We start from the raw sequence: 12,336 nt of genomic DNA on the forward strand, positions 1-12,336 counted from the left end.
GCTCTAGCCTCAGATCCAGCCTTAGCCCAAAGCTCCCCTAGCTCGAGCCTCTAGTTCTTGCCTCACACCTAGACTCGGCCCAAATTTCCCCCTGACCAAAGCTCCCCCGGCACAAAGCTGCCTCTGCCCAAACCTCCTCCGGCTCTAGCCTCAGCTCTAGCCTCGCCCCAAAGCTCCCCCGGCCCAAAGCTCCCTCAGCTCCCCCCTCCCAAGCTCGCCCAGCCCCAGCTTTAGCACCCCCACCCGCACCTGCCGCCCCCCCCGGCCCGCCCCGCTGTCGGTGCTCACTCGCCCACCGCATCCCGCGCTGTCCCGGGGCCGCAGCGCTGCCCGCGCGCGGCTCCCGGCCATGGGGCAGCGCCGTCCCAGGGCGCGGGGCAGCGGCGCTGCCGCGCATGCGCACAGCCCACAGCTCCGCGGCTCCACCAGCCTCGCGGGCCGGGGGGGGAGCCTGGCGGAGGGGTGAAGTGCGACGGGGCGGGGGGGCCGAGGGCGCTGCCGCCCGCCCTGCACCCCTCTTTCCCCGCTAGAGCTCTGGCAAGTCCATTTAGTTGCCTGATGTACGCACCCAAAATAGAGAGAGGCTGGCTGCCTGCCTGCCAGTTATAACTTTAGTTGGTACCATACTGATGAAAGAAGTAGTTACTGTTCCAAAAACCGGAATATTCTGATTGAAGCTGCACGGAAGTTTCATTTAAGTAATCGTATTCTTTGTAAGTTAGACAGAATGCCCCGCTGACAGCAGGGTTTCTTTCAGACGGTGTTTCTCCAGACACTGTTGGTTCTCTGCAGATGATAACATCTCGCAGGCAGTGAGATCTGTGCTGAACGGGTGTCTCTTCTTCTGGAATCCCCTCCGTTTGCGGTGTCTCCCTGTCTCGAATACAAGGGTGGGCAGGGCCGGAGCCAGCCCCGACTGAGCAGGAGTTTTGATTGTTGTCAAGTTTAAAATAACGTTAAAATTAGACCTTGGAAAGTAATAGAATATGCCCAAGATTTCTGGGAATGTTTATCCCATGCCTGGAAGTGAGAAATCCATTCTGTCCCCAGCTCTGTCTCCCGGCACACGCTGGATGGAGATCGCTCCTCGTGTTGCCCAGCCCTGATAAAGGGCGCTTGCGTTCTAAAACTCAAGGGCAGGGAAGCTCAAAGAACATCAAACCCAGTGCCCGGTGCAGGAGTCCATCAGAGTACCCCGTGCTCCCGCCCTGCCATCAGTCCTCGCCTTCCAGGGGTGGGGAATGTGGGGAGACTGGTGCTTCCATTCCTGGAACATTCAGGCAGTTCACTCTGTGCTGGCATCGTGTGCAGGAGAACACGGAAATCAGGGAACGAGCTGGAGCTGTAGTTTCCAGAGCTGGGTGCAGAGCAAAGGGATGATGTGAAGGTGGACCCAGGGCAGTAAGTTTATAACCAGGGACGGAGCCTCTCGCCCATGGCTTTCTTTGTTTCTTCTGTGCCTCCCCAAACTACTTGCATTGATAATAAGCCATCGCTTGGTGTGGCCGTGGTTACTGATAAGTCTAAAACAGAAACGGTCTTGGAGATGCAGAGCAGCAAAGGAAAAGCCCGGCTTCCCTGAGTAACGGGAACCTGATGAGGATGGGTTTGACTTCAGCGTTGGGATTTTAAGCAGCTCGACACCTGGCAAAGAGGAGATCCAGAGCACTCAACTCCTTGGGCTACTGCAAAGCTTTCCAATCTGGTTTTGAACACTTCAGACCTTGGCCATCCAAAGGGAGGAGGGGTTCGAGCAGGTGTCAACTTTCCCAGCTGTGAGCCCGCAGTGGGGATGCCTCACTTCTTGTCCCAATCCTGACAGCCGGGGCTGAAATCATCCTGACCGTGGCATCCAAGGCACCTGACACTCAGTGCCTGTACCACATTAATTTTGCTCTTCTCCCTTCCTCCTAGACGGACTTCCTAATTTAGCTGGATGAGGTCTCCATGCCCCGGAGGCCCAGGGTGTGCATCCAGGGAGAGGAAGGGGCACCGCTCGCCCTCCCGGATCTGGGATGCCATGCCGGGACTGGAGGCCACGCTCTCCTCCGAGCTAGTGCCCTGGAACTCCCCGTGGAGGGCATCTTGTGAGCAGGCGGCATGTGCTGGACCAAGGGTGCTGGGAGAACTGGGAGGGCTGGGGTGGGGGGCAGTGGCTGTTGAGGGTCCCTCATTTGCATGGCCCCGCCCCTCGGGCTTTGCAGTGTTGGGGTCCCGGTGGCAGTTGGGCACCGGGCTCAGCACAGGCAGCAGCTCCTGGTGGAACTCCTCGCGCCGGCGTGAATCCTGCCGTGGCTGGGATCCAAGAGAGGTGAGATAGAACCTGCCCGTCTCCCCACACCCCTCACGGGTTCCCTGTCCCTCGTCCAGTGACCGGTGCCCTTGCTCCTAGGGAGTGCAGCAGCTCTCGGAGGTGACTCTGTCCTGTCTGGGGTGACAGGAGCCCTTTCAGAGGGGAGAGAGAGGTAAATTCTGGGGGCCGGGCCAAATGGGACGGAGCAGAGATGGGCTGTGGTTCAGCTGGCCTCAGCTGTGCAGCTGCCATGGAGCTGCAGTCGTCTGCCCTGCACAAGGGGACCGGGCCCCGCTTTGCTTTAGAAGAGGCAGAAGGAATAAAACCAGTGACTGCAGGGCGCTCTGCCTGACCCAAGCTCTGAGCCTTTCCTGCAGGATCGGGTCAACGGAGCTGGAACTCGCTGGTTCTGCTGACTGACTCTCTGTTGCCCCAAAACGGGAGCGGGGCTGGCTCGGGCGTGGGTGTCCATGTTAGAGACATCCATGTGCAGTCAGGTGAAACCCACCCTGCTCTCCCGTGTTCCTCACCAGGCCTCGCACATCGCTGCTGAGAGCCCTTGGTGAAGCCACGGGCGCTCTCTGTCTCTGTTATTTCTCTTTCTTTTGTTTAACAGAAGGAAAGTCAGCCTCGGCCATTCAGTCGTGGAAGAAAGTTTGTGCGTGAAGATCTCCTGGAAGATCCAAGCGCGGGCGAAATCGATGCCTCTTCCTCTCCTGTTCCCCTAAGGAGCTCAGGCACCCTCTGCTCGCCCTGTGTCTGAGCACCGCTGCCCAAGGCACCCAGCGATGCACAGGGAGATTCTGTATCTCCCCCTGCACCGTGGAGTTTGTTGGTCAGCAGGAATGAAGTCCTTTGAGGACCTGAGCTGACCGAAGTGCCCTGAAGGGAAAAGGGCGCTCTGTAACTTCCCAGAGGAAATATTGGAATAGAAGCAAATATATAGAAATCGTTTGAGCAGAAGCTGCCTAAAAATCAGCTAAAAATTCTTAGCTTAGCACTATTGTTTTAGTTTGGAGTTTTGTGTATTTTAGATGGAGAGTTTGAATTTAAACAACTTTACTTTAGTCTGTGGGGGAAACGCGTTCCAAGAGCCAGGAAGTTCTTTAGAGTGAGAAGAAGCAAAGTAGCAGCTCCAAAGAGGGTTTTATGTTGACAGGTCTTTGTAATTTTGAACTCAAATCTACAAGTCCCTGTAAATTTAAAGTGGCCAAAAAAAAAAGAGGGGTTGGGCATTGCTCTCAAGACGTGTGTCCCCTTCTGTGCAGACGTCTCTCCGGCTGCAGCCAGCGCCCAGACATCCCAGCGCAAATGGAGGAGCCAAAGAAGAAGTTAGCAAGGGCCAAAGGAGAAAAAGGCAAGTAAAAGGCCAAGGGCTGTGGGTTGACGCCCCTCTGAGGACATTGTCATCATCATCATCAGTGGGACTTGGGAGGAAAAGCAAAGCATGGTGTTTGGGATGGAGGGAGCGAGGAGCAGCACACTGGCTCTCCTGATGTTAACGTGGTCTCTCTCCGCTCTTTGCAGTTGGCACGGATGATGAAGACGGCCGATGCCTGCTAGATGTAAGCTGCGGCTTTTTTTTTTTTTTTTTTTTTTTTTTTTCTGGTTTTGTGGGCGTGTTTTTCATCTGGTTTGGTGGGGTCCAAGGTCAGGCCGCATGCTGCTTTTCCCTCACTGTCCTGGTTCTGGCCCAGGGATGCCCTTCCTACGTCCTCGCTGCAGCACCTGAGCGAGTGAACTCAGCTCCTGCAGGGAATGGGTTGGGTTTCCGTGGAGGTTTTAGCCTTGTTTCCAGAAATTTTCACTTCCCATCCCTACAGCCCCTTCACCTTAAAGACTGAGGAGGCAAGGGATGCATCCTGAACTACTACGCTTGGTGACATTGACATGGGTTAGCACAAAAACCCCAAAGCTCTTAATCCATCTTGGGATGATTTCAACTAGCTCTGTCCCCAGCCCCCTCCCTCACTCCACCCTCCTTGTTTGACGTCTACCTCAGCTGCTGCCAAAGAGTGGCCTGTGTTCATTTAGGCTCTCCCAGGGATGCCAAGGTGCTTTCCCCTCTTGTGAACTCAGGTGCGGACTGCCCAAGGGCCCGCTCCTCTCTGAGGCAGCTCAGAATAGCTGTTGAGCAGTTGACTTGAAGCCCAATTCCCTCATGCCTGAGTTCAATGCCTTCTTTCTTCTTCCCTCTGATAATCTCCCAGCTGCATGCACTGGAGGAGTCCTCGGGAAAACCTCTGAGCACAGAGCCGAGTCGGCCCACCACCAACGTGGACCCTCGCCTTTTAGAAGATGAAGACCTGGGCTCACCATCCAGCAGCGGAGTGAACCTGAAGAACTCGCAGCAGCCCTGCAACATCCTCCAGCAGCCCGTGCACCAGGTCACCACAAAGCCCTTTGGTTCCAACACTGCTGTGACCACGCAGAACAAAGCCGCCCTGCAGCAGCAGAAGGTCCAGCAGAACCTCTCTGCCCTGACCAGCAAACCCGGGCAGAACGTGGTGCTGTTGGGCTTCCCCCAAGGGCTTCCAAGCGACACCTTCAAGCAGCCACTGCCACCACAGCAGCGAGCCCCCAGCAAGCCCAGGAGTGTCCACCTGCTGAGCCAGGGCAGCAGCAGCAGCAGCGCCACGCAGCACGTCGCGCAGGCCATGCTGCAGGGCCAGAAGCAGATCCTGCTCCCCGGGCAGCTGGCGGGTGCCTGCGCTGTGCAGATCCCCCAGCAGCTCTCGGCCCTGCAGACCAACATGGGGAGGCAGATCCCGAGCACCTCCCGCCCCAGCGGACAAGCCCACACCACAACCAGCCAAGGGCCGGGCGCACGGCTGAGCATCTACCAAGTCTTGCCAGCCCACATCCTCTCCAGCCAGCACGTCGCCGGGCAGCTGAACCTGTGCCACCTGCTCCCATCGCAGAGCACCCCTGGCACCGCTCACATCCTATGGGCTCCCATGCAGCTCCAGCCCAGCCAGGTGGGTCACCCCGCTATTTTCCAGGTGCCTGTTTTGCTGGGGGGCAGTTTGACCACGCAGAGCCAAGCCTCCGTGGCCGCTCCGATGGGCCAGACGGGGATGCAAGGGGTGATGCTGCCCAACCAGATGGCCCTGATCAACCTCTCCTGACTGCTCTCTCCCTCCCTGAGGGAGGGGCTGGAAGAAACAGACTCTAACACTAAACTGCAGCTCTTAATTTATTTTCATTTAGGGGGAGGAAGAGGAGCAGGGGATGAAGCTGAACTTGTTTTCATTTAACTGTGTGTTAGCTCTAGGCAAGACGTCTTTAAGAACCCGCTTTGCTTTCTTGAAGCACACAGGGTTCTTTCCTGTGGTTGAGATCCCAATGGAGCTCTGCAGGTGCCTCTTTCCCTCTCCCGCATCATCTCCCAGCCATGAGAGGGAGATGAGGGGCCAGGAACACCATTAGCCCCTTCCCTCCTCCTGCTTCCGTGCTGAACCAACGGTGTCAAAAAGCAACGGGTTTGGGGCACGTTTTCACCTTGCGGTGTTGTGCGTGATCCCGTGCAGGTTCCTCGAGGGATTCTCCTGCAGCAGAAGCAGCAGCCCCCCACCAGCCAGGCCCCCTCCGCGCTCGGCACATGCAGTGCCACGGTCTCCTCCGGGATGGTCAGCAGGCAGGGACAGGCGGTGGCGGCCACGGCAACATCAGGGACCCCCATGCAGAGCCACGCGCCCACTGCTGCCCTCCCACCCTCCTCTGCAGGTTGGTCCCAGTGGCTCTGGCTCCAGCACAGTCAGGGAAATACACAGGAAAGGGATTTGGGGGGAGTTTTCCCTCTTTCCCCACTGCCCCCATTGACCTCCCCAGGCACCAGCTGTGCTGCTCTCCCCATTCCCTTACTCCCCCAATGTCCCCCAGGCTACTTTCTCGGATGTACCCACGTTATTCCCACACTTCCCCTAATGTCCCCACCAGTCACATTTTTGGGTCTCCCTGTTATTCTCCTCGGTACCCCTCAGGCCTTTATTAAGGCTCCCTCCCCTATTCCCACCCTCCCCTCAATGCCCCACCACACCCCTTTGGGGGAGCCCCCCTTATTCCCACACACTCCAATGACCTCCCAGGCAGCATCGATGCAGTAAGCCCCTTATTCTCACACTCTCCCCAGTGCCCACAGGCCCCCTTTCGGGGGATCCCCTTTATTCCCAGGCTTTGGGAGACCTCAGGTGCTGAAGCCGTGCTTTGTGTGCAGGAAAAAGGCGGTGGGATGCCACCTGTCAGCGCAGGGAGCCAGGACCAGGGCCATCCAAACGTGCTGCTCGGTCACGCCCAGGTGCTTTTGGTAACTCTCTGCTTTGCACTGAAACGTCCTGGGGGAATCCAGAACAGCGTTACTTAACCACAAACCCATCCGCTTTCTCTCTGGCAGGCATTTCCACCTCAGTTCCTGGGGACAGCAGAGCCTTCCCCAGCACTTCCACGCTGGTCTCTCCTGGGAAGGGGACTGCAGCCCAGGGGAGGTCAGGGACAGCTCATGCCAGACAGCAGCCAGTTCAGGTGAGGAACCTTCTCTCAGTGGTTCCTTTTTACTCCAAAGTTTCCCACCGGCAGCAGGAACAAATCTCTCTGCGTTCCCCTCCACTTTCTCCAAGGGGAAGAATTCATGTCCATGAACATTTTTTTCCTACTTTCAAGTGCTGTGAACCTCTAAAGGTGATACAAACTTAACCATTCCCAACAATGCGAATGAAACATTTTTGGACGGGAGGCTGCTTTGTTCCTCCTCTTTCTTGAAATCGGGGAGGTTTAACGCAAGAGCCTGGGTAGAGCCTTTCCCAGGAAGAGTGGGGACAACATGGTTTGACTGGTGACGGTCAGCGTTGGCACATAGAGAAATAAGGTTAAACCCAGCACCGTTCCCTCTCACCCCTGTGCTTTCTTCTCCCCCAGTACGACAGCGAACTCCATCCAAAGAAAGCCTCGACACTGCAGCCCGGCAAGGAAGCCTGGTGAGTGCCTCGGTGGGCGAGAAGTTCAAACCCATCAGAGAACGCCCTGTTGTTGTGGCTCCCTGCGTTCCTGTTGTGGATTGGGCTGAATCGGTGCCAGGGCAGTGCCCGTTTGGGGGTTCCCAGGTCGCTGCTGCTCTGCCTGCGGCCATGAAGCCATTTAACCTGGGGCACAACACAGGGTCCTAAACATCCAGGATGAGATTTCCTGCAGGATTCCTCCCTGACCCTTCATCCACGTGATGCCGTTCACGCTGGAAATGACAAGGTTTTTGTCTCAGCAGCCCTCGCCCATCAGTTCTCCCTCTTCTCCTCCCCTCCAGTTTCCTGGAGCAGCTGCACAAACACCAAGCCATGGTGCTGCACCCTGACTACCGGACCCCATTCCGCTCCTTGGACGACGCCGTGCAGCGGCTCCTGCCCTACCACATCTATCAGGGAACGCTGCCCTCCGACGAAGAGTGCAGGAAGGGTACGACCTCCCGGGAATGGCGCACGGCTCCGGGGCTGTGGAAACATGAGGAGAGGGGACCGAGCTTTAAGCAAAGTGGGATGATTAGCGCTAAAATCAAAGGAGCAGCTGTCCCTGCCTTCACTCCAGAAAAACACACCTCCCCAAGGCCGTGTATTTGGACTTTTCCAGCTGAGTTAAAGCATTGCTGCCCTGTCTGTATGTTTGGAGAAATCCTTACAACAGACCTTGGCGTATTCCTAATGATCACAGCAATGAAATCACCCTCAGCCCCTTTTTTCAGGTTCTTCCCAGGGTGAGTCCAACTAAAAGAATCGACACTCTCCTTGTGACCCAAACTTTCTTTTCCCCTCTTGCTGGCAGTGGACGAGGAGTTTGAGGTGGTGTCTGCCCAGCTGCTAAAGCGCTCCCAAGCCATGCTGAACAAGTACCGCCTGCTGCTCCTGGAGGAATCCCAGGTGAGCCCAGCGTCCTGCTTTCCCCAGGGGTTGGAAGCGCAGGCATTTGTCCAAGACCGCCCGCTTTCCTGGGTGGAGTTTCCCTGTTGCCTGGGTGGGCTACAGCCACAGAGGAGCCAGTGGGGACTCAGCCCTGGGCTTTCTGCACGAACTGGGAAGCTTTCCTCTCCCTGCCGTTGGCTCCGACTGGTCTCCGCAAGCCCTCGGTGTTTCTATTGTCTTGAATTTGGCAAAAGGCAGCTCCTTGTGAACAGGGATGGGAATAATCTGGGAGAAGAAGGAACTCCAGCGTGTCATGGTGGCGATGTGTAACCGCAGCTGCTCTTCCTCCCTGTCCTTTTCTCCTCTCCCTCCTCCGCTCCGTTCCTCGCCAGCAGAGAGTCAGTCCTTCTGCGGAGATGGTGATGATCCACCGCATGTTTGTTCAGGAGGAAAGGATCAGGCTAGCGCTCGACAAGCAGTCGGTCAAGGAGAAATCAGGTGGGAGAGTGGCTATTGCCTTTGTTTCTCTGCTTTTTACTACCCTGCGCTTGGGGTTTCAGGTTTTCCACCTCCTCAGAGTCTGAGCGTGAGCTCTCCCTTCCCTGGGATGCTTCAGCTGGGATGCTGTCAACCTGTTCTGTGGCGGATCCAGTGGAAAAGCTGGGAGAAACCACAGGGAGCATTACCTGCAGCAGCCTGTGCTCTTCCCACTCCTCTGCATTAAAGATCTCAGTGGCCAAGGTCTTATTGAATGCAAAGCGCATGCAGCACTCAGGCTGCCGGCAAATCCCTGTTTATTCTTGGCTGCTCCAGAGGTTCTTTAGGAAGGCTTTGAGCTCACTTGCTGCCTCTTTTGCCCAAGCAGGATCATTCAGGACGAACACTGTGAGAAGTGGAAACTTCCACTGGGAAGAGGGGCAGAGAGTGGAAAGAGGGGGAAAAAACACACCCCAGTGAAGCAGGCACATCAGCATGATAGATATTTTCTGATAAAATTATAATAATAAAGATTTCTTCTATTTAAAAGACTAATCCAATGAGCGGGCAGCGTTCTCTGCTGGCGCTGACACCTGCCTTGACGTTTCCCTTGCAGAGGAAGATGTCTCAGTGCTCTCCCCATCGCACAGCCTCTCCTCCTTGGCATCCCTGGCCTCCAGCTCCAGTGCGGCACCAGCTCCCGACAGCCTGAAGGTGCCCCCAGCGCAGGCAGTGCCTCCCACTCCCTCCCCCAAGCTGGAGATCAAGCCCAGTGGGAGCTCCCCCTCCGTCACCTGCACCAAGACTCCCCCTTTGCTGGACGAAGACGCGGACACCTTGCCCTCCGGGAACAAATCCCCCAGCCAAGCCTGCGGAGCACCCAGTCAGATCGGCCTCAAGCTGAAGATCAAGCAGAGGGCTGGGCTATGGCAAGCGGTGCACAACACCGCTTCAAAGGTGACCAGGGATCGTGATCCTGATCCAGGAGCGGGCCTGGGGGCTCAGGGACACAACAAGGAACCGGGATCCGAACCCACGACTGGGGCCCTGGATCAGGAAGGCAACAGGAAATGTTAGGGAGACATCCCTGGGATCTTGGAGGGAAGAATCCATGGCATTGGAGCAGGGTTAGAATGACTGTAGTTCTTTTAAAAATAAGACATTGTAGTAAGTTATCGTCACTTCTGAACAAGTACAGTACTTCTGTGTATTTTACTTTTATATAATTCATCTTCACTTTTGTAACTGTCCAACCAAAGTAAAACTAATAATTAAAAGTCATAATTCTTTGTCAAAGCATAAATCAGCATGCCTACATTGGGTGGGTTAAAATTAGATGCTTTCATTGAATACGATGCCCTAACTGTTGAGAGAGAAATAAATAATCAAATACTTTTGAATGATTGGATAAAGTTGTTTATATATTATATATATATATGTTGTATAATGTTTTTTTGTCAGAATGTTTTATTGAAGGGATTACCCATTAAAAACGTATGACTGCTATCCAGACAGTTTTGTCATTGCATTAAGGTTTTTTTTCCTACCTGCTCAACAAAATAGCGGGAGACATCACAGCCTTGATGGGTTTTCTTGTTCTATTTTTTTTTTAAAGAATTTAGCCCCTAAGATCATAGATATTGTATGCCGTGTGAGTATGGAAGTTAATTCCTACCTGGGGAGAGGGCTGAGTGACTCCGAGCAGGCAGTGCCTCCTACTCCCTCCCCCAAGCTGGAGATCAAGCCCAGTGGGAGCTCCCCCTCCGTCACCTGCACCAAGACTTCCCCTTTGCTGGACGAAGACGCGGACACCTTGCCCTCCGGGAACAAATCCCCCAGCCAAGCCTGCGGAGCACCCAGTCAGATCAGCCTCAAGCTGAAGATCAAGCAGAGGGCTGGGCTATGGCAAGTGGTGCACAACACCGCTTTGGGAGTGGCCAGGGACCAGGATCCTGACCCAGGAGCGGGCCTGGGGGCTCAGGGACACAACGAGGAAGCGGGATCCGAACCTGCGACTGGGGCCGACGGCCAGGGAGGCAACACGGCATTTTTGGGAGGAACCCCTGGAATCACAGAGAAAGTATCTATGGCATTGGGGCAGGGTTAGAATGACTGTATTTCTTTAAAAAATAAGGCAGTGTAGTAGGTTAAGATATATTCGCTTCTGATTGAGTATAGAACTTCTGTGTATTTTACCTCGGTTAGACAGTTCCAAAAGTGAAGATGAATTATTTAAAGGTAAAACTAATAATTATAATTCATAATTCTTTGTCAAAGCATAAATCAGCATGCCTACATTGGGTGGGTTAAAATTAGATGCCTTCATTGAATGTAATGTCCTAACTGTTGAGAAAGAAATAACCAAATACTTCGTACATCACACAAAATTCATGATGGTTGTATGTTTTTTGTCAGACTGTTTGATTGAAGGATTTACCCATTTAAAAAATACGATTGCTGTCCAAATCGTTGTGTCAGTGCATTAATCTTTTTTTTTTCCTACCTTCTCAATAAAATAGTGGGAGACATCACAGTTTTGATGAGTTTGTTTTTCTTTTTTTTTTGCTTTTTCAGAATCTTAGCAGGGCCAAGCAATCCAAAAGCCAACGGCATGTTTATGAACTTAACTGAAGTGAAATAATGAGGCTGTTGTTCCTTAACACGCTTAGCCAACATCGAGGTCTGCTCCACCTCCTTTCTTGTGTGATTTCCCTATGAAGCACTCTCCACCTGTACCGGCTCAGAATTTGTCCGGTTCCTGATGCACAGAAGATGCATCTGGATTGGGTCAGGAGAAGGGCAGTCTGCCTTGACAGTTTCCAGTTACGGAGACACTGTCCTAGTACCAAAGTCCAACACTTGGGGACTTCCCATGCAGCCAGAATTCAACTGAGAACTGACAGCAGTGGATTCTGAGTTTGGTAATGAAGGAAAAAAACCCCACCTCTTTAGAATTTACTTTTTAATCTCATTGGAACCATGGCTGATACAAAGTCTTAATTCTTTACAGGAAAGGGCCTATCTTTGTCTGCACCCTCACTTTTCTTCATTTGTAACCAAGATTAGCACAACGGACTCTCAACCCTTCTGGTGGGTATCTTTCTTTTTTGTATCTTTCTTTAGGAGCACCCTTAGCTGGACGGCACTCAGACCTGCCCCTGAACCAGCGAGAGAAGGTAACTATTTTTGAAGGCTTTGTGCTTGGCACAAGGTGACAAAAGGAGATCGAATCAGTCCCGTGATAATCAACTCCAGGGGAAAAAAAACACTGAAAATCTCAGCGCTGCGTCTGCAGCCATCAAATTATTCTCTGGAGTCTGGAAATTATTCCTACTGCGGAAAGGGCTGAGTGACTCCTAGTCCCTCTTACAGCAGGGTTTGTTTTAAACAGTGTGTCTCCAGACACTGTTCGTTCTCCGCAGATGATAACATCTCGTGGGCAGTGTGATCTGTGCTGAACACGTGTCTCTTCTTCTGGAATCCCCTCCGTTTGCAGTGTTTCCCTGTCTCTAATGCAAGGGCAGGCAGGGCTGGAGCCAGCCCCAACTGAGCCAACCCCAACCAGCCCAAAGTTACCCCTGCCCAAAAGCAGCCTGAACCCTACTCTCCCCCTACCCAAAGCTCTCTCTGCCCCTGTAGGGAAATGCAAATGTTGTAAACAAGAGAGAATTGTAGAGCAAC

At 53.9% G+C, this 12,336-nt stretch overlaps 1 protein-coding gene across 1 annotated transcript; it reads left to right on the forward strand.

Annotated features, from left to right (window-relative positions):
• The first annotated feature begins 527 nt into the window (after nucleotides 1–527).
• On the forward strand, nucleotides 528–9,732 carry LOC128851685 (BRD4-interacting chromatin-remodeling complex-associated protein-like). Its single transcript, XM_054062350.1, has 11 exons — nucleotides 528–3,650; nucleotides 3,821–3,858; nucleotides 4,504–5,271; nucleotides 5,824–6,019; nucleotides 6,510–6,590; nucleotides 6,687–6,814; nucleotides 7,208–7,266; nucleotides 7,590–7,738; nucleotides 8,102–8,196; nucleotides 8,574–8,676; nucleotides 9,272–9,732. The coding sequence occupies exons 1-11, from the start codon at nucleotides 3,443–3,445 to the stop codon at nucleotides 9,730–9,732; spliced, it is 2,286 nt and encodes a 761-aa protein (XP_053918325.1). The 5' UTR covers nucleotides 528–3,442.
• The last annotated feature ends 2,604 nt before the right edge of the window (nucleotides 9,733–12,336 follow it).

The sequence above is a fragment of the Cuculus canorus genome, chromosome 3 (assembly GCF_017976375.1).
Source record: "Cuculus canorus isolate bCucCan1 chromosome 3, bCucCan1.pri, whole genome shotgun sequence".
NCBI classification, from domain to species: Eukaryota; Metazoa; Chordata; class Aves; order Cuculiformes; family Cuculidae; genus Cuculus; species Cuculus canorus.